Source organism: Fundulus heteroclitus, unplaced genomic scaffold (assembly GCF_011125445.2).
Source record: "Fundulus heteroclitus isolate FHET01 unplaced genomic scaffold, MU-UCD_Fhet_4.1 scaffold_118, whole genome shotgun sequence".
NCBI classification, from domain to species: Eukaryota; Metazoa; Chordata; class Actinopteri; order Cyprinodontiformes; family Fundulidae; genus Fundulus; species Fundulus heteroclitus.
The window spans coordinates 506365-528135 of record NW_023396530.1 but is presented as its reverse complement, the minus strand read 5'-3'; the positions used below and the strand labels follow the sequence as shown (position 1 = coordinate 528135).

At 48.5% G+C, this 21771-nt stretch overlaps 1 protein-coding gene across 1 annotated transcript in view; it reads right to left on the bottom strand.

Moving 5' to 3' along the window:
- LOC105917378 (ephrin type-A receptor 7) overlaps positions 1-21771 on the bottom strand; it is a gene marked incomplete in the record, with an annotated part of 134397 nt that overhangs the window by 24886 nt on the left and 87740 nt on the right. The window contains 1 exon segment of the mRNA XM_036128769.1: positions 7112-7281. Coding sequence (XP_035984662.1) covers positions 7112-7281 — 170 coding nt within the window.

Here is a 21771-nt window from a genome sequence, read left to right as displayed (position 1 = left end):
TGGGTCACTGCAGCAACATGCATAGATGGCATCGCTAAGGAGCAGCTGCTGAACATCTGGACATGTCCAAACGTCTGTGGCACCTTGTTCTACCTGGAGGTCACATGAGCGGCAGGATCAGAAGGTGCCGCCACACCTGGATTTATTCACAGCGGAGGCAGAGAGGTCATTTTGTGACGGTGCATTAAAGGGCAGAATCTGATGGATGATAATGACTTCAGCTCTTCTGTCAGGAGATTCATTTCATAGGAAACAATCTTAGTCCAGGAAGATGAAGAGCTGCATCCAGGGTCCGAAATTAACACTCGCCAGTCGCCAAATGCGAGTAAATTTCCCGTTTGGCGAGTGAATTTCAGAGGGCTAGCTGCCACATGGCGAGTAAATGTTTGTACCAAATAAAATAAAAATAACATAAAAATAACGAAACCCATACGATCCGTTCACAGCTCTGTCCATCCAGAACTCAGTCTAGACCCGCCTTCTGCGGTGCTGGTTCAGCTTCTTTCACATTCAGAACCAGTCATGGCTGAACGCTGGATCAGAAAACAGATCTGCTAACCAGATACAGTCTAAAACGCCAATTAGTCTGTTTATAAGTTTCGTTCGTATTTATTCTGATTTTTTTTAACTACGTGCGCTGCGGCTCTGTGCTTCACCGCTCTTACTGCGCCTCCCCCGCCCCCTCTCGGAGCAAGGTGCTTTTATCAGCGGCCAGCCTTCAAAACGTGAATCGCTACGTTTAATGTCCTTCCACTCGTACCAAAATGTCCCAATTAAAGTCAGTAGGAGAGTCGGTAACTGTTTTTCATGCTCTTTTGTTTTTAACGACACAGGACCAGCGGTGCTTCGGTGGGCGTGGTGCGTTGCGCTTGAATTCAGGTGCGCAAAATTACGTTACATGTAACCTGTAACATCGGGGGCGCAACGCACGAGGGTAAAATCCAGCAACGAGATCAGCGTAAAGACGCAGCGTGAACCCTGAGTGCTTTAAGTGTTGCAGCTGAGGGGAACATTTTGAACCATACACAGGGGCGGTTCTGAACAGGGGCCAACAGGGGCCCCTGTGAAAAAACACTGGCCCCACCCTGACCCACCCTGCTAAATTTGGTCTAGAACCCCCACTGACCGTACAGGCTTGATGAAACTCTGCCTCATTCACAAATAAGACCAACATGGATAGAATAATGATAATCTGTAGTGTTTTTTATCGGCTGGATGTGAATCTGATAATTCATATTGTGTCTTTTATAATCAACTACAATATTTTCTTTTTTTTAAGTCAGGAAACAAAGGTTTCTTTTCCAGGGTCCAGTCAGCCACGCCCCCAACCACACACCCCATAATTAACATAATCTCACTTTTAATTTTTATAAAAGTTGAGGTCTGGTCAGGATTAATATTTTGGCCGGTAAAAAATATGCCTGGCCGGTGGATTTTTACATCTACCGGCCAACTTGGCCGGTGAATCACAAAGTTAATTTCGGACACTGGCTGCATCTCCTGCTACTACAGAACCTCTAAAAACACCATTTTAGGCCCAGAACTTTAAGTCAGAGCCTCAAAGAGCCCTTCCATCCCCCTGAAGTAACCCCGCAGAGCGTAGTCTTCCTCCTGCAAGGCTGTGTGGAATCCTCAGACCTGGTCCAGAACCCAGACGGCGCATCTGTGACCCGTCTCCCTGCACAGCACAGCGACGGCAGCCTGCAGCATCCCTGCAGAGATCTCCTCAGAGCAGGATAACGACCTCAGGAGGCATCAGAGCAGCCAGGACACGAGAGACGAGGAGCTTTCCTTTCATGTCTCTCTGTGAAGATAAGAGTCTTCACCTGCGTGTCCCTCCTGACGGGGATCCTAGCAGGAGTCAAAGAGAGCCTTTAAACGTTGAATATTCCTCTGATTATGAGGATAACGTTCCGTCAGAGTGCCATCAGAAGCTCTGAACAACAAGGAACACAGAGAGCACACATCCTGAGGACCCTCGCAGCTCCTCTTCATAGACTCCAATTATAGCCGAGAGGTAGGCAATTAAAATTCCCATCACACGGTGACAGAGCATCTAAAGTGGCTGGGCTGCAGTCCTGAAAACTAGCTTGATGACTCTATTCATTTGGTGCCTGCTGATGCCTCCCGCTCCCATCGTTTCTAATTAAGGAGGCGAAAGATCCCAACGGCTCCTGCAGAGAGATTTCTACTCCCACTCTGGTTCAGGTGGAGACCAAAGAAATCCTGCAGATTGTTTTCTGAGAAACCAGATTTCACTTTATCAAACATCTAAAGCTGCTCCGCCTGAACTCCCTCTCTGCTTTCAGGGTTACGGCACAGAGCTGATCAGACCAGTGGTTTTCTGATGAAACGGGTTTTATTTCGCTTCTGGGAACCTTGGCCATGGACTGCATTGATCAGACAGTCCTGGAACAACAGGGACCAGATGTCTTCCTTTCTGCAGCTCTGTTAGGGGCTGACTGGTGTAACATGTCAGCAGCATCTTGATTCTGAGCTGCTGCTGACTGATTTGGACCTGTGAGCGATGAAGTCTGCAGCCGCTCCACCTGCTGCTTCCAGCCGGCCAGGCGTGGTTCTGATCCCTCAGTCAGCCTGAAGCAGCAAATCAGTAGTAAAGTCAGCTGCTGCCAGATTAAAAAGCAGACGTACCAGAACCGGCTGGTGGGAGCAGAAGAAGCAGCACATGGTTCTGTCTGGTGGAGGAAATGGGCCCAGAACCGATCTAGAGGCGGGGCAGCCGGAAAGACTGAGCTGCTATTTAAGAATGAAGAATTATTTTCTGTCACTGCGTGTTACTGTGGTGACATGACACGGTTCAGGGTTCACACAGACAACATGCACAGCAGGACACAACAGACCTGTTTTATTAGTCAGTCAGTGAGAAGTCCCAGCGCCGTCTTCAGGTCCGCTAGGACTGGTACCCAGTTCAGTAAATATGATTTACTGTGCTGCAGGAATTAATCACTCAAAGCTTCTTCGATGATTGATGAGTAAATTCTGGGCAATATTCTTCCAGCTTCATATGCAGAATTGTGCAAAAAGATGCATTCACAGTAGTGATGGTGTGACGTGTAACAGACTGAGTCTTCTCAGCAGGCCGTGATGCACAGCTCCAGTGAAGACGCTGCTGTTCAGGCTGTTAGTTTTTAATCTGCTGTTCCTGAAACCTTAGCCTGATGGGAGGGGGGGGGGGGGCATCAGATCTGGCAGATGACTTCTCACAAGTCCTTCTTCTCCTTCACTTCAATTCATATTCAATTGTGTTGCACTTGTTGCATTGCATTGTGGGAAACGCATGCTGATGTGACGCTCATGTTCTCACTTCTCCATCTGTGACCTTTTCCTTTAGATTGCTCCTTTTATGTTGTCTGCCTGGAGAGGCCACTGCTTGGGGCCTTGGGCTCTGCAGCGGCGGCTCGTTTCAGGGCTTTCTGCTGCGTGCACACGGCTCCATAAACAATCCTCGCTGCTGCTCTTCTTCCACAACACATCCCTCTGATGGTGCTGCATCTCTGACCTCGTTATTCATCCCCTCTGCATCCACTCTGACGCTCCGCAGGGTCCGGCCATCTGAGGCGCGGCCGCTAATCCTCTCAGGATATTGAAATGCCAATCCCGCCTCCTCCCTGACCCGCACCTCCACCTCATCTCAGCAGCACTCCCAGCATCCCCGTCTTCCTCGCCGCCTCGGGGAAAGGGCTTTGGATGCTGTGCCGGGGGCCGGCTGCTTCCATCACGTATTTAAGGAGTATTTCTGTGGCAGGATGTCATTACTGCAGCCTTTTTAAGCACATGAATGGAGAAATGTGAGTGCTTGATGAGCCTGTGACCTACAGCGTGTGCAGCAGCCACTCATGCATCCCTAATCCACAGCTGCCCCAGGAGCTTTGGGCTCAACTGATCCCCTGTTCCTCCTTGGCTCACCGTGCAAAATCTGCCCTCTTCTCCCGGTGGCCTGGGCGCTCCTGATAAAACCCGGCCTGACCGGAGGAATCCCTCCTCTACTGAGCACGTGCAGCCCCATTAGATGCTTTACAGAACTCACTTTGCCTTGATGTCACAGCGTCCTGAATGATGTCTGGGACTGAAAGAGCTCTGCAGAGGGATCTAGCAGAAAACATGGTCCTGCAGGCGTGCACACGCCACACCTTTAAGAAAAGCCAAAGCAGAACCAACAAGCTTAGAGTGTGAGGAAAAACAAGTTCCTGAAGACGGGAGGACGGGAATCTGAGCGGAGCAGGGAGGGAAATGATCCTCCAAGAATTTATGAGGAGAGAAGGAGAGGATGAGAGGAAATGATGAGTAAAAAGAGATGAGAGGAGCAAAGAGAGGAGCTGGAGAAAAGCAGCGATTTATAAGGAGACGATGAGAGGAAGGAGACATCCCACATCCTCCTGCAGCATTTAGAAGGTCACCGGGTTCTCCCACAGAACCAGAACCCACGGCGCCTCATCGGTCCATCTGCTGCGCTGCTGAATGGAGGACGGAACCAAAAGCAGCAGAAACAGGTCCAGAGATGGAGCACCACCCACTTCCTGAAGGTACCAGGTGTTCAGAACATTTCCAGAGACCTTCGGACCCCAGAATCAGACAGAACCCACAGAACCGCTGCAACCATCATGAGCCAGCGGGTTCTCTACACACCAGCAGGAGGTTCTGATGTTTATCAGAATTTAGCTCAGCCTGTCCACTGGGTTCTAACGGCGTCTCTCAGACAGCAGGGGGCGCTGTGATGGCCAAAGACGGCGGTACCGATGGTCCAAGGAGCAGAAGCCCACTAACCCGGAGAAAACATCCAGGATGAAACCTCCCAGAACCCTGAAGAGGAACGTGCTGCGACCAGACGGAACCAAGCTTGAAGGAAACATTTAGTACACATTTATGCAACCTGTATCTGATCTTTTTATGACAGTCTGAACAACACAGATCAGATTTTTTCAAATGCCACCCAGGCCACTTGGGCTACGTTCACACTGCAGCTCTTAATGCTCAATTCAGATTTTTTGTGAAATCAGATTTTTTTTCGTGGTCGTTCACATTTCCAAATATATGCGACTTGTCTGTGATCTCCTGTGTGAACTAAACGCGTTCAGCCTAAGTGTCCCTCATGCGCACTGGAGGACGCGATGACGTCACACGTAGCAAAGCGTCCTCAGTGTTTGTGGAAGTAAACAAGGATTATAATGCTGGTGTGTATTTTTCTATGTTTAATTTATCTTCTAACCGGAGCTTTCTCTCCACTGACTGCTCTCCTCATTGTAGTCATAGACATAATATAAGAGTAGACGCGTCGTTGGGCGGGTTCTGCCTATGCTGCGATGCGTCAGAGCGTCCGCCATCTTAAATGTGGCAAATCTGCAGTTACTCAGTCACTTAAACAGTATCAGAGGGACTTTAATCTCTGAATATACTTTGTATTCGTAGTATTTTTTTTTGTAATATTACAAGTTTATTTTCGTATCCCTTTAGCTTAATTCTCCTGAATTTATTCTCGTAAAGAACAAAAATATTTAAAATAATCTAACCTGGCCCTATTACTCCAGGAGTGAAATAATTCTGCAAACTGTGACTATTCTGGAAATGTTCCCCCTTAATTCTCATAATATGATGTTTTTATCATAACATTATCACTTTTGTGTTTGTTTGTTGTTTTTACTTTATTCACCTAGGACTTTTTTTCCTCATGTTATTAATTTTACCTCTTTAATACTCACCCAAAAAGTCTGTTCCTAAAGGTTCACATGTGAAACGGTTTTATGAAATAATGAAGACCACAATGTTAGATTTAGCAAATTGATCCTTATATTCATAACACATACACACAAATATTTATATATATATATATATATATATATATATATATATATATATATATATATATATATATATATATATATATATATATATATATGTGTGTGTGTGTGTGTGTATTTATTGCAGCACAGGAATGAGGCATCTTCTCTGATCCACGTTTACAATAACAGAACTCAACTTTTTTCTGCCACATACAATATGGCGGTGACGTTAACGTGCGAACCTGCGCCCTATGACGCGTCTACGTATATGATGTCTGTGATTGTAGTCCTCTATGGGTGTCGTTTTTCTTCCTGCTTCTGCACAGCAGGACGCAGAATAGTGACGTTTGTCGAGTATCAGTGACGTACAGGTGGGATAAATGCGACCCGGCCGTACAGACACAGGTCGCATTAGAAAAAATCCAATCTGTGTCGTTCAGACTGACATAAAAAGATCAGAAACAGGTCGTATATGGGCAAAAAAATCGGAATTGGGTCAATTCGGGCTGCAGTGTGAACGTAGCCTTGGATATGTGGTCCTGAATCCGATACGCATCTGATCTTTTCTAATGCGACCTGTGTCTGTACGGCCGGGTCGCATTTATCCCACCTGTACGTCACTGATACTTAACAAACGTCACTAACGGTGACCTGGCTATGCAGAAGCAGGAAGAAGGACGACAGCCATAGCGGACTACAATGAAAAGAGCAGTCAGTGGAGAGAAAGCTCCGGTTAGAAAAAAATAAATTAATGACGGCAGCATTATAATCCATGTTTACTTCCACAAACACTGAGGACGCTTTGCTACGTGTGACGTCATCGCGTCCTCCAGTGCGCATGAGGGACACTTAGTCTGAACGCCTTCAGGTCACACAGGAGATCACAGACAAGTCGCATATATTTGGAAATGTGAACGACCACGCAAAAAAAAAAAAAAAAAAATCTGATTTCACAAAAAAATCTGAATTGAGCATTAAGAGCTGCAGTGTGAACGTAGCCTCTGAGGATTCTGCGTGTTCTATCTGTGTTCTGTGTGTGTTTCTTCTCTGTTCTGTCTGGGTTCCATCTAGGCTCACTGTGTGTTCTGTCTTGGTTCTAAGTGGGTTCTGTGTGAGTTCTCTGTGTGTTCCCTCTGGGCTCCGTCTGATTTGTGTGTGTTCTATGTGGGTTCTCTGTAAATTCCATCTGGGTTTTGTGTGTTTTCCATATGGAAGTGTGTTCTGTCTAGGTTCTAAGTGGGTTCTGTGTAGGTTCTTGTGTGTGTTCTGTCTAGGTTCTAAGTGGGTTCTGTGTGGCTTTAAGCGGGACTCACCGGGCAGGCTGGTGGACACGTGGACCTGCGTGTAGAAGCTCTTGCTGGGCAGCAGGTCCGACACGCCGTTCAGGGCCTCCACGGTGAAGGTGTAGTTGGTGTTGGGGAGGAGGTTGACCACGGTGACGGTGCGCTCCGTCAGCCCCACCTGCTGAGGCACGAAGCCCACGCTGGGCCCGCAGGGCTCGCACTGGCCCTCCACGCAGCGCCGGCAGCCCACGCTGTAGGTCAGGTCCACGCGGCCCCCCGTGTCTGAGGGCGGGGCCCAGTCCAGGACCAGCGAGGACTGCCTCAGGGAGAACAGCAGGTCTCTGGGTGGGGAGGGGGGCCCTGCAGGAGGACAGAGGTCCGCTTTAGTTCTCAAAGGTTCAACTGGCTCAATAAAACAAACACAGAACACGGGACCCTGACAGCGGGCCCATCAGCACCCAGTGCTGCGCCTCAGCAGCAGAACTTTGGTGCAAAAGCTGCTGAACGACCCTGAAAACAGAGTGATGTGAGCGCTCCTCAGAGAGGAGATGATCTGTGGATGATCTGAGAGCAGCTGCAAGAGGAGAGGAACGCATCCTGGCCTCCTGTTCTGGAGATCCGATACGAGAACATCTGGAGAACACAACTCTGGACTCCTGTCCTGGAGATTCAATACGAGAACATCTGCAGAACACAACTCTGAGAAGGTAGAACCCCTGGAGGTAGATGAGTTCCCGCGTAGCATCAAGGTTTCATATGCGGTCCAGAACCCGGTTCTGGTTCTGATCAGGCGACGGGTTTTTATTTTGGTCTTTTCTGCTTTTTATTCCTCTGCCTGTTTCTAAACGACACGATTCATAGATTTGTTGCTCTAACTTTTCTATTTTGAATCTATTTTCAGATAAATATTCACGTGAGAACTGAATGGTTTTCATTTCTAAATAGAACGACAGGAACATCCATGCTGTGTGTCTGGTGGAACAGTCTGCTGCATGCAGAGGGGCCGGCTGCTTGGTTCTGGTTGTGACCGGACCGGACCGGACCGCTCTGTTTCCTGTGGCTGAGTCGGGTTCTTGTCCCCACACCTTGGTTCTCTGTTCTCCAGCTCTGGAGCTCAGCCTTGGTTCCTGACAGCCCCCCCCCCCCTGCATCCAGGAACCTTCATCAGAGGAGGTTCTGCCGTCCCCACAGCAGCACCATCCTTGTCTAGAAGGTTCTGATCAAGAGGCACACTGCAGGAGATCAGCTGCCGGACCGCTTTCCTCAAGATTCTTCAGAACTTCCACCTTTTCTCAGGTCTCTCTATCTCTTTCTCTTTTGTTGTGCTGCAGCGTTCTAACCTCTCTCCAGCTGTTCTGTCTGAGAACCCTAACACGTCAGAACCTGCTCCGGCCCTGCATGGCGGCCGTGAACCTCCCCCTGAGTAGGAGAACATGAAGATACGGCAGGTTCCAGGTGCGGCTGTAAAATAATCCTGATTCAGTGGATTCAGCAGATCGGCTGCCGGATCACAGATGGTCAGAGTTTCCTGTGAGGTTCCTCTGGATGGATGCTGGTGACCCGCCCATGGAACCTTGATGCGCTGAAAGAAAAGCTGAATGGTGGGTTAGGGTTAGCTAAAGCTGAAAACTGGAGCTCATGTGAGAGGCAGGTGGGAATGATATCAGGAACACATTTAGAGGCGTCGCTCCGCTATGAAATTAGTTCAGAGGAGGAACATTTATTGGTTCCACTGGAGGAGGAGATGTAATAGAAGCCGCTGTGTCCTCTGGCTGCGGCGCATGGATGGAGACGCGCCTCCTCCTCCTCCTCCTCCTCCTCCTCCTCCTCCTCCTCCTCCTCCTCCTCCTGTGGGAAATAAAGGCGAGCGGCAGCCGAGAGGACCGCGGATCAGAGTGTTTGTCCAAATCTTTGCTGCGGCGCCGCTGCTGCCTTCATTTCAGGTGTCAGAGAAACAGGAAAATAAAATCTGCAGATTGAGACGCAGCTTTTCATTATGAAACATCCAGCAGGCCTCAGCCTGGATCTGAATCAGAGTCTCATGGACCCGTTGTCCTCTTCACCTCCTGGTATCATCAGGTCCACAAACCCATCAGAACCCTTAGGAGGAAATTCATTCTCAACATTTATTCACTAACTACATTCTTTTCTGCATCAGTGGAAAATTAAATTTTTCAAGATTCTTCCCATTTTTGGCAAATTTACATCTGATATTGAAAAGTTTAGATTTAATTCTTGTTTTTTAGCAGCTGAGGTAAATTGTTGGTGAATGTCTCGGATTTCTCCTCAAACTGATCATCAGACTGAACTCTGAGGAGGTCCAGGATCCTGGAGATGATGGATGGATGGAGCTTCATCTGCAGCAACGAGGACGTCGCTCCGGTGGAGCTCTGGTTCTACAGCACCGTCTGGTCCAACCTCCAGCCATGGGTCCGGGTAGAACCAGAACCTGGGTAGCAGCAGCTGGACAGCGTTTCCTGCAGGTTCCTCTGGGAGGAGAACCAGAACCTTCTGACGGGACCATATTCTGTCCTGGCCCGGAGCGATCCTCCAGGAGGAGCAGGAACCCGTTGCTGGTCTGGGTGGACCTGGACCTTGGTGCTGGACAGACTCATCGTGTCTTCTGCTGTCCCGTCTTCCTCGGTCTGGTCTTACGTTGGATCCCGGCTCTGGGTTCTGCTGCAGAGGCGTTTCTCAGCTGCAGGATCGGGCTAATGTGAGCGCATCATAATTACTGGATCGATACTCTAATTAATGTTCTCATTAGGCGGCTCTAAATGTTATCAGGCAGGGATCAGCGAGCTCTGCGCTCGATACGTCATTAAAGCTCTCAGAACTGGCCGAGACCCCCAGAGACCCTCTGAGCCCGGAGCCGGTTCAACAAACCCAGACAGTTACTGCTCAAACAGGTCAGTGTTCCCCCGCATGGCTTCAACGGCACCGCCCAGAACCGGTGTGAGGAACCGTCTGTGGAGAGGAGGAAGGGTTCCAGAGAGCGAGAAGGTGAGGGAGGTGGGAACGATAATGAAAGGAAGACGTTGGAACGGAACAGAAGGGACGCGTTCTGGTGGACCAAGGGAACATCTGGACATTATTATTATTATTATATATTATTATATATATTATTACAGAACTGCAGACATAGAGCATCGATCCGCAGACTGAGGCAGCAACATGGAAACGATGTGCAGGTACAGGAAGCATGGGCGTGTTTTAGGGGTTAAAGGTCAGAAAGATTTGAAATGGGCTGCATAGCTCATTACCTTTGCAGGCAGAAGGTTGTGGGTTTGAATCCCAGTTTGCATGTTCTTGCGTGTCTCCTGATAAACATTAATCTAGAACATTCTGCAGGATGTTCTCCAGAGACAAGGAACAAAAGATTAGAGCGCCTCGTTTCTTAATGTCAGCTACAACTAAAAATCCCATTCTGAGCTGCTAGATGCTCTTCAGACCAGAGGAATTCTAACACCTTCTCGTGTTTCTTTCTTTGAGGGTCTTAGTATTTAAATAAAAAGGTTTTGGTCGTGTTTTGTTCTTTCTGTCCTGCCTTACTGACGGCTCCCTGGGTGGAACAGCTGAATCTGCCTAGACTTGATTTACTCACATTTAGCCATGAGGGGAGGTGAAGGAGAGGTAGGGGACAGATCAGACATGGAGATGAGGAAGAGGAGGGAGGAACTGCGGAGGTGAAGAAGGGGGAGGATGAGAGGACACAGGGTGAAGGACGGGTCGACCATCAATGGGTTTTTATGGAGATCAGCAGAAGAGGCGGCTGACAGAACATGGAGGACATGCAGCGTGTAATTACTGGTGCAGGGAGCAGACGGGCTGTCCAGAGGAGTCCTGAAGTGGTCTTCCTCACACACACACACCACAGAGCCCTCCTCCTCCGCCACGCTGTTGGCCGGACAGGGAAAACACTCCTGCTGCCGCGACGACATCTTGTAGGATCCGGGCGGGCACGCTGGGGACAAAACACACTGGGTCAGAAACCTTCAGGAACTCCTGCAGGGAACCAGAACCGGTCCGGACACACTGGACCTTCATTTATCCTCTACCTGTGTCACCGAACACGGCAGTATATCAAACATTTACATCTAAATAAAGAATCTACAGAGGATCCAGACTGGTCTGAAGCTCCGATCTGTGATCCAAACCATCTGAGCACAAAAATCCAAAACTCATTTCTTTATTTTTGTCTGAAGTACAGAAACCCAGAAAGCCAAAAATGTTCCTTCGTAGATCTGAAGTCTATGAAGGAAAATCGTCTAAATATTGAACGGACTTTTCTTTATTCTACGAAACATAAAAAGCATAAATATCCCAGAGTTTATAGAAATACATTAAAAATGATAAGAGTCACAACAAATAAAAGAATAAATACTATTATCCCTAAAGCAGCCAGAACTCAGTTACAAGACAGACCTGTGAGCACATACAGCGTGTAAAAATGTGTAAAAATGTGCAAAAACCTGTAGAAACGTGTAAAAACGTGTAGAAATTTGTATGTGTAAAAACGTATAACATTTTGTATAAATGTGTAAAAACGTGTAAAAATTTGTAAAAACGTGCAAAAACCTGTAAAAATGCGTAGAAACGTGTAAAAATGTGTATAAATTTGTAAACATTTGGAAAATTATGTAAAAAATTGTAAAAACGTGTACAAATTTGTAAAAACATGTAAAAAATTGTAAAACCCTGCAAATATACAAATGTGTAAAAATGTGTATAAATTTGTAAAAATTGGGAAAATGATGTAAAAATTTGTAAAATTATGTAAAAATTTGTACAAACATGTAAAAATTTGTAAAAACGTGTAAAATTTGTAAAAACCTGCAAATATTCAAATATAGTATAGTATAAATTTGTACAAATTGGGAAAATTATGTAAAAATTTGTAAAAACGTGCTAAAACCTGTAAAAATGTGTAGAAACGTGTAAAAATGTGTATAAATTTGTAAAAATTTGAAAAATTATGTAAAAATTTGTAAAAACGTGTGAAAACCTGTAAAAACATGTAAAAATTTGTAAAAAACATGTAATAACGTGTAAAGACTCGTACAAAACAACACAGACAACAGATCTAGACCCTTTTTCTGAAGTTATTACCAAAGAACAGATTCAATCTTGGGTCAAATATCATCTTTCATCATCACTAAAGACTTCATGGGCTGTAAACGTTTCTGCATATTCTGCTTCCAGATGAACCCAGCTGTGGGGATTCATCTGATCATTCTCAGCAAGGTGTTTCTTCCTGAGGAGCAGCCAGAAGGTCATGTGACCTCCTGACTGCTCTGAAGGAGGCTGTGCACCTCCTCATGATGGACGCCTCCGTCAGAAACTGTTCCTGGTTTCTGTCTGCAGACCCGGTTCATTCGTCAGGAAGTGGATCAGCAGAACCTCCTCTGACTATCTGCGGCTTGCAGAAGGGTCGGATATGTTGGACGTTTCAAACACTCCCACACAGCAGCTGATCAGTGGGTCTTTTCCTCCGCTTGCAGTTTCTGTGGATCAGGTGATGATTGGTGTGAAACCAGGCAGATCCTGACCAGCAACAGCTCTCCTCCTTTTCCTAGTGCTCTCACTCCTTTAGTCTCTTATTTCAGCTTTATTCCCGTTTCAGACCCAAACCAGCTGTGTGTCAGAGACACGTGTGATAAGCTGACCTCCAGGACGGACCAGGTAGGACCTCCATGCACCTAAATGTGAAAATCACCGTGGAGTCTGGAACAAACGGACCTTATTCTCATAATAACCCGCAATGTGTGACAAAAAGCAGAAAGCTCAGTTTTAGCTTTAATAAAGCTCTATTTAGATAAACAAAACAGTAATTTAGCTTTAATTTCTATTATTTTTCAGCCTCCAAAGGTTCACAACCAGAACCAGCTTTATTTTTTGACAACAATAAAACGGATGCAGTAATAAAATCAAAACTATAGAAAACATGCAGCATATGTGTGGTTATATATCTCACATCTCCAAGACCAATGCCTCATCATTTTAAGGCAGAACCTGAAGAGGACAGGAACTTGGTAAACAGCAATTAAAACTCTGAGTGAAGGCGTTTCAGCCGCAGGAAGAAATTCCAACATTTATTGGGTCTTAATTAAGGTGTAAAAACGTCCTTCTTTGACCAAACCATGAGAAATTGCTGGAAATGAAGCTTTTTAACCCTCTAACGGTGGAATAATGAAGCAGCTCCTGTCTGCAGCTGGACTCGGACTCCCGCTGCGACGCTGGGATCAGAAGCTGCGTTCGGACCCGCCTGAGACTGGGGCCCTCAGACCGGCGCCGCCGATCCGCTTGTAATTGACTTTCTAATGTCTGTCATTACACAGGAGACGCGCGGCGCAGAGCTCCCGGTGCGAGGACTTCACAGAAACACACAGCTCCTGTGTCTTTGTTGCTGAGCGGCGCCGTCCTCCTCTCCACGCCAGCAGCGCCGGGCACGGACGGCCCAAATCAAGGCCAGATTATGCACACATCTCCTGGAACAGAGAGGCCTCATGCGTTTTCTGCCTATCCTGGTTAAAAGCAGGTAAGTCGTGTTCGCGGCTGGATCCCGTCCCGACTTATCTCCTCCATTCAGCACGGACGCGCTTTTGGACCGCCACCCTGAGGACTGTGTCTAATGATAGGGCGGAGCGAGGCAGCTCTGATAACAAAGGAGCTGGCGATGCTCGACAGCCATCTTCCTCGGCAGATAGCGGCTGTTCAAAGAGCCGCCGGCAGCCGCGCCAGGCAAGGTCACCTGAGTCAGAAGCGGGCCTCAGCCCACCTGTCACCGGGAGAAGCCAGACTCTACAGAAAGGAGGAGCACTTCAGACACTTTCTGCTCATTTAGGCCGGGCTGTTCTGCTGCCAGCTAATGGACTTTCAGCGACAGCTGCAGAGCGACTGATCCGTTCAAGCCTGGAGCTCAGCGGGAGCATTACCCACTCACACATCCACACTCTGTTTATGAAGCACTGCCCCGCCAAAGTCAGGGCCGTCCTCCTGAGATCCTACCTACCAGCATTTAAAGGCAACAGAAAACGCTCTCAGCTGCAAAATGATTGATTTAAATCAAAGTAAACAGAAAAACGCTAAAACTAAAGCTACCACTGAACTTCATCTGGAGCTGCTGAGCTAGTGGGGGGGGGGGGGTGACACAATGCCAGGTGGGAAACACATCAGCAATGCCCTCAGAGCAGCAACTGCTGCTCAAAGGTCATCTCCAGACCCCCTGAGTCCATCATCCTGCAGAGAGGAGAACATCTCAGCAGCTCCAGCAGCTTCAGCCCGACGTCAGAGCAGGAAGCTCAGAGAAATGAGCAGAACCCAGGAGCTCCACCTCAGACTCTGCAGGCCTCAGTCAGCAGGTCACAGGACCCTGAGTTCCTCTGTATACCAGACAAGGAGAATCAGGATGCAAAGCCAGCAGCAGATCTACAGCAGAATGGCTGAAAAAGAAAAGAATGAAGGTTCTGGAGCGGTCCAGTCTAGGTTCTGACTCCGGTTCTGGCCGCTGCCAGTCTGACAGGTGGAGCTGGAACAATGGATCAAGATCAGTGGGAAAGCTTCATTTTCTGGTGTGGGAGGTCCAAATCAGGGACAGGAAACCTCATTATCAATCTAATCAGTTAAATGAAAATTACAAATTCATGACTTTGCAGTTTCATCATGTAATGAATAAAAAGTAAAAGGTCAAAGAATCTGATTTCATTAACTTTACAAATGACTTTAAAGGAGTTTTGCCTTTGCAGGAGGAATCAATTTGCAGTTGGCCCTTCTCTGTGCGGCGTGCCGGCTCCAGCCTTAAACACGGCCATTAATAAAGCATGGAGCACTTAATACCCGAGATGGGAGCAATGAATTGTTTCCCTGCCTCTCTGACAGCGCACATTAATAAATATTAATAACCCCAAAGAAGGCCTGCATCAGACTCCTGCACAGAGAAAACACGACTCTGCTCGTCCAACATGCGCTCAGACAGAACCGGCCGTTTACTCTGGGTGGACAGGTCAGAACCGGGTCGGGCTAGAAAGAGGAGGCATGGTGACGTGCTTTCAGGCTGGAGTTACTAATAGTTCTGACCCAGGTTCTCCTTCCAGCAGGATAGATTCTGGAGCTTCAATGTCCATCAGAATCATAGGGAGAGGTTCTGCTAAAGTCGGACCGAGAATTCTCTGAGTGGATCAGGAGAATGGAGACACGCTGGCCGGGTCCATTTAACCTGAGCGGATCACTGACCCGTTTCCTATCAGAAGGTTCTGCTGCTGCGCGTCTCGTGAACACGAAGACCCCAGCAGCCTTCAGTTGATCTGAGACGTTACAGCAGGGTTTACCGCAGAGAGGTTCCAGGTCTGACGGGTTGGATCTCAGGGCCAGCGGCTCTGACTGACCCAAAGAACCGTTTAGAGTCAGAATCTCTTCCTGTTTTAGGTCCGTTAGGATCCCCAAATGAGTTCTATTAGCTGCCAGAACAAGAGCCATCTGGTTCTGCAGATACCAGGAACAGAACACACGGGAGAATGTGTCAGGTTCTGATGAAGATTCAAACAGAAATGCTGAACGTCAGCATCAGAACTCCACTCCTGCAGTGGAGCATGCATTTCAATTCAATTTTATTTATATAGCGCCAATTCATGAAACATATCATCTCAAGGCTCTTTCCAAAGTCAGCTTCCATCAGATCCTCCAGGTTGGTGAGAAAGTTTCCTCTCTAAGGAAACCCAGCAGGTTGCATCAAGTCTCTCCAAGCAGCATTCACTCCTCCTGAAAGAGCGTAGAGCCACAGTGGACAGTCGTCTGCATTGTTGATGGCTTTGCAGCAATCCCTCATACTGAGCATGCATGAAGCGACAGTGGAGAGGAAAACGGGAAGGCAGCATCATTCATTCACAAGCGGGTAAATACTTTTTTACAGCGCCGTCTCTGACTGGGCAGAACCAGAAACAGCACCTTCTACCCCCCCACAGAACCTCCAGCAGGATGGCGAATCAGAACCGCTGAGTCTGACGGGTTCCTTCACGTTCTGTCAGCCTGATGTGATGCAGCTGATGGCTGCAGGCAGGAACGTCTCCCTGCGTGTCGGCTGAGTCTCCCCAGCCTGCAGCTCCTCACCATGCTGCTCCTCACCATGCAGCTCCTCTCCATGCAGCTCCTCACCATGCTGCTCCTCACCATGCTGCTCCTCACCATGCTGCTCCTCACCATGCTGCTCCTCACCATGCAGCTCCTCACCATGCAGCTCCTCTCCATGCAGCTCCTCTCCATGCTGCTCCTCACCATGCTGCTCCTCACCATGCTGCTCCTCACCATGCTGCTCCTCACCATGCTGCTCCTCACCATGCAGCTCCTCTCCATGCAGCTCCTCACCATGCAGCTCCTCTCCATGCAGCTCCTCTCCATGCAGCTCCTCACCATGCAGCTCCTCACCATGCAGCTCCTCTCCATGCAGCTCCTCTCCATGCAGCTCCTCTCCATGCAGCTCCTCTCCATGCTGCTCCTCTCCATGCTGCTCCTCTCCATGCAGCTCCTCACCATGCAGCTCCTCTCCATGCAGCTCCTCTCCATGCAGCTCCTCTCCATGCTGCTCCTCTCCATGGACGTTTGAACTTTAAGTTAACAGCAGCAAAAAGCAGCTGAGTCCCATCAACGAACCACTTCTTAACGTTCTGAGATGAAACTGGAGGCTGATCACATTTCTGTTTACTCTCAGGCCTCTCTGTGCTGAATATGTCTGCTTATGGAAATTAAAAAGCATAATCTTCAGTCTGCTGCGGCGCTCCATCTGACTCTGAATCAGCGATTCAAATCTGCAGCGGGACTGGAATCAGTCGCTGCCTCTAATGACATTTCATTTCCATTTGCCTCATTCCGAATCAGCCATTTTCATTAGGACTGTGACCCAGATAGGAACAAAATCAGCCAGATAAATCTGATTCTGAGAGCGAAGATAAATGAGCAGCGCTGCATATTCTTAAGTACAGCAGAGGAGAGGGGAACAGTATAATATCCTGTGGAGGGAGGAGGTCAGGAGTAATCAGGACGACGGCCTATCAGAGTCAGCAGGACTCTTACTCTCCTTCATGCTGTGGGAGCTTCACGCCAGACGTCCATCTGCTGCCAGATGTGACTGAATGGGTCTGAGAACGTGTGCCTGAGGTCTGCAGGAAACCAGAACCTTCATTTTCCTCATTTAGTTCTCAGTGTTTGCTTTAGTGTAAATTCTGACAGATAACAGCTGTTAAGCTCTTTGCTGTGGTGGAACATGCAGAGTGATCTGATGGAAACAGAGATCCATCCCATAGTGTACACAGAGATCCCTTTATTTCAAACGCTGTGTGCTCATCACAGCGGATGAAGGCCCTTACTGCTACAAGAACGGAGCTGCAGGAAAGATGATCTTCTGCAGAAACATCACCTGGAAGCTCCTTTCTGTTTCCGGTCCCTCCAGAGTCTCCTCCGGACCAGCGCCGGGCTGCAGGAGCGTCGGCGGCCGGGTTAGACCTTTGCTTCAGACGTACGCCGTCAAACCAGACGGAGCAGCAGCCACACAGAACCTTCCTCCAGCAGCAACACGTTTTAAAGTCGATGCGAAAAAGGAAATCACCACGGGAATAAAACCGAACTTAGAATGGATCCCAGCACACGACAAAGAATTTGGGAACTGGTGGTAAAAGATGAATAGAACAGAGAATGACAGGAAAGAAAGTGACCCTGAAGTTTCATCTGTTAAACATCTCCATGTGGTGGTGGGGATGAATGTTTCTGGATCAGAACCTGCTTTCTGGATCAGAACCTGCTTTCTGGAGCAGAACCTGCTTTCTGGAGCAGAACCAGTGATGGAGCTGCTTTAAACCTGGGTTCCGTCCTGCAGCAGAGGCCTCTGGCCGGGATGACCTCTGTTCGTCTGCAGCAATCCCCTCATCGCTCATTCCCGCCACATTTCACATCCAGCCTTCCTCATCCTAACAGCTTAACGGCTGCAGACATGCATGGAGGCAGTGGGGGGGGGGGGGGGGGGGGGTGGCATACGGCTGATTAAGTGGTTTTCCTGGCGGGGGGAGTCACGGTCAGAGCACACGGCCGTTTAAATGTTTTCAGAGGTGAGAGAGAGAGCCCTCATGTGAAGAGGAACAGTTGGTCCATCAAGGAGACGGATAAGGTGATCCTGCAGCCCCTCCCTCCTCCATGTTGGAGCTTCAAACTGACCAGCCTGCAGAAAATGCTGAATTATTGTTGATGAAACCTTTTTCAGGAATGTCTCCAACATTTCCTCTGAAAGACGACGCTTTATGTCCCTGAAACGGACCAGAATCTGAAAGCTCACCATCAGTTTTCATTTCTACTAATCCGTCCATCGCTCCGTTGGTCGGTCGGGGTAAGGTTCTCCTTCCAGTTGGATCTGTCCAGAAAAAGCCCAAAAGAGCCACCTCAGCTGACCCGTTTCTAAGTCGAGGAGCAGAAGCTCTCTGAGCTCCTCCTGGATGATGGAGCTCGTCTCACAGGAGAAGCTCGTTTCAGCGGCTTGTCTCCAGGAGCTGGTTCTGGCATGACCCATGTTTCAGCTCCGCAGCTGAAGGATTGGACCACAGATGAACCACTTATCAGCTCAGCTCCTGCTCCGGTACCGCCTCCTGCTGTGGAAGCTCTGGTCCATCCATCTCCTGCTGCATCCTGGTGTCACCCAGGACCAGCAGAACACCAGGATACTGGACCGGCTCTGAGCTGATCCCATCTGCAGAGATTTATCACCTCTGGCTGCTTAATCATAAAGAACATTGATCAGCATAGAAATCCTAATTATCCAGCCGGATGTCCCGGTTGGCTGACCTGTGACCGTCCGTTAGACCAGCCCAGAAACCATGACATCATTGATCAGAGCTGATAGAAATACACAAACATGCTCAGCGGGACGCGGCGTTTGCTTTAAAATGCATCCCAGTCAGAGGCCATAATTAAGCTGTGAAGGTAAAGCAGCCCTGACCTTCCTGTGCAATTAGCGGACTCCTCTTTTATTAATCCCCCACACGTGCCTTCATTTACTCCTGCGTCTAATCAGCCGTTTAATTAAGACATCCAACATGGCGTCGCGTGGCCTCGGGAAGAAAACCTGTCATGCAATTAAAGGCAGAAGAAAAGAAGGGATGAGGAGCGGATCAAAGCGGAATAAAAGAGGAAATCTGACTGAATGTGACCTTAACCAGAGTTTTGTTACGTGAACGCGTTTCTTCTCTGGCTTCCAACATGTTTGTAAAGTTTGTCCAGAGGACATCTGCAAATGCAGCTTCTGGGCTTAGAGCTGGGCTCAACAGGAACCAGCGCCCAGATGCTGAAGCATCAACAGTGAGTCACACAGCTCGTTACTGAGAGCTGCTTCCTCCTCCATCAGCATCTCTGAAGTGTTCAAAGCCGGAGGACGCTAACGACCCTAAACCCAGCTGCTCAGAGCGAGCAGAGAGCGGGTTCTGGTGCCGCTCACAGAGCCTCTTCACTCAGCTCTATTCTGCCTCGCTGAGAGCTGCCAGCATCCGTCTCCTAACAACGGCACAGAGCTGCCGCCTAACAGGTGGCTGAGGACTCGTCAGACACCACAACACTGCTAAAAATCCACAGGAGACCCAATCTGGACCAGAGCCTGAGCTCCCTGAGAGAAAAAGGTGTCTTCTGATTAACGGACCTCCGGTTCTACGCTTCAGACGGGTCCAAAACAGAGAATGTGTTCAAAGCTTCACTAAACAACACTATTCATGCTATCTGAGCCCCCAGAACATAAACAGCTGGCATCGAATATCTGTAGAATCTGAAAAGTGCGGCGTGCCTTTATATTCAGCCCCAACTCTCTAGAACCACATCTGGCTGCAGGTCCAGCTGCAGGTCTTCTCAGGTTTGCCTCCACCAGAAGTTCTGAGAGCTTCCTCAGATCAGGCACTGATGATGATGGTTCTGACCCGGAGAAATATTTAGAACCGGCTGGATTTAACCTCCTTTTAGGGCCACAGGTCCACTTTCTCCATCCAATCGTAGGTATTTCTGTCTCCTGCTGCTGGAGGACTTCCTGTTTTCTGTCCAATCAGAGCCCAGAGTGTAGAGAGACACGCCCACTCTGTCATCCACACCTGGCACACACCACCATTCTGAATGGTTCTGTAGAACCTGGGCCTGGAGGTTAAGTTGAACCCAGATCTCCTTCAGGAGACCCCGCAGACCCAGTCGTAACGGACTGAACCCGATTGGCTGACACGACTCATGTCCCGACTCATTTAAATGAATCAGAACTAATTCAGGTTGGTCTTGTAGAAGTTCAGTGGGTCGGAAATGTTGCTGACCCAGAAGAAACGGGAAGAACCTGGAGACGAAGTCAGAAAGGGAGCTGGGTCCTCGTCAGAGTGGAATGAAAACAGGCGTTGAAAAGTGGAACGCTGGAAAACAAGCAGAAACTTTTTCTTCTGTGGGAGAGAACGCAGGTCAGGAGGAGCAAGCAGCAGCATATTTTAACGTCTGCGTGGGAGGTTTCATGTGGGCGAGCATCGATCGGCTTCGTCCTCCGTTTGGGTTTCCTTCTTCCTCCTCTTGGCGGATGCCCTCCTCACACGCAGCTCTGCGTTGCTGCGAGGCAAGAACCAGCCGTGCATGTGAGAGCGCATGTGAGAGTGCATGTGAGAGCGCATGTGAGAGTGCATGTGAGAGCGCATGTGAGAGTGCATGTGAGCGCGCGGGGCGAGGGGTCGATAGAAACCCACTGTGTGTATTTTTAGCTAAGCCTGACGGCGGGGCGCCACTAAAGCTGCGCTGTGATTGCTGTACATTTCAAACAGCCGTTGTCCATACAGGCAGCATCGATCTGCTTCCTGTTCTTTACCTGCGGACGTTTGCGCACAAAGAAGCGGATCATGGATGCCGTGCTCAGAGCGCTTCTTCTAAAACCAGCGGTGTCTTTATTCAGCAGGTCACTTTGTTTCTTCATGTTGAGCTGCTTGCTGGCACATGTCATCTATTCTCAGTTTAATAACTCCCCTTGGCTCCAGTTTGCCAACAAATGTTCTCAGTAAATCAATGTTGACGGAAGCATCAAGATGCAGATTACTGGAGATGCAGTCGCAGAAGTTTGGCTGCAAGATTCCTGAGCAGATAAGCTGATTAAACCGGCCACGTCTGCAGCAACACTGAGACAAACCAGAAGATACAAACTTCTAACGGAAAGACTGAAACCGTCCCGAGGTGCCGGAGGGAAACCTCAGGGTCAAAGTTCAACGGCACCAAAGATGAGGAACTTTTTCTGAGTAAAAGCTCAAAACCTGAAACATTTCAGCTTAAAGTCCAAAAATCTTTCTGAGCAGAAACTAAATCAGTGGTTTTAGCAGCTGAACTACATCCCACAGTTCAGACCCGTTTGATGTTAGAACTGGAAGATCCAGAACGCCCAGAGTGGCTCAGAGTCACGGGTTCAACTCCCGACGCCACTGACAAAAAGCCCTGAACATAGATAATCAAGTTCATCTAATTCATTTATCATAACAGCATCAAACAGGATCTGATTCAGTGGATTTCAGGTCTTCTGAATCATTTTTCTAAGTTTCTGTCGGTTCTGCAGAAATAATAACGTTCTGGATGTTAGATCCTCCTCTCTGCAGGAGCACATCTGGATCGGAGCCTGCGCCGCCTCCGCCTCGCTACGGCGATGATGTGCAGGGAGGCGAGAA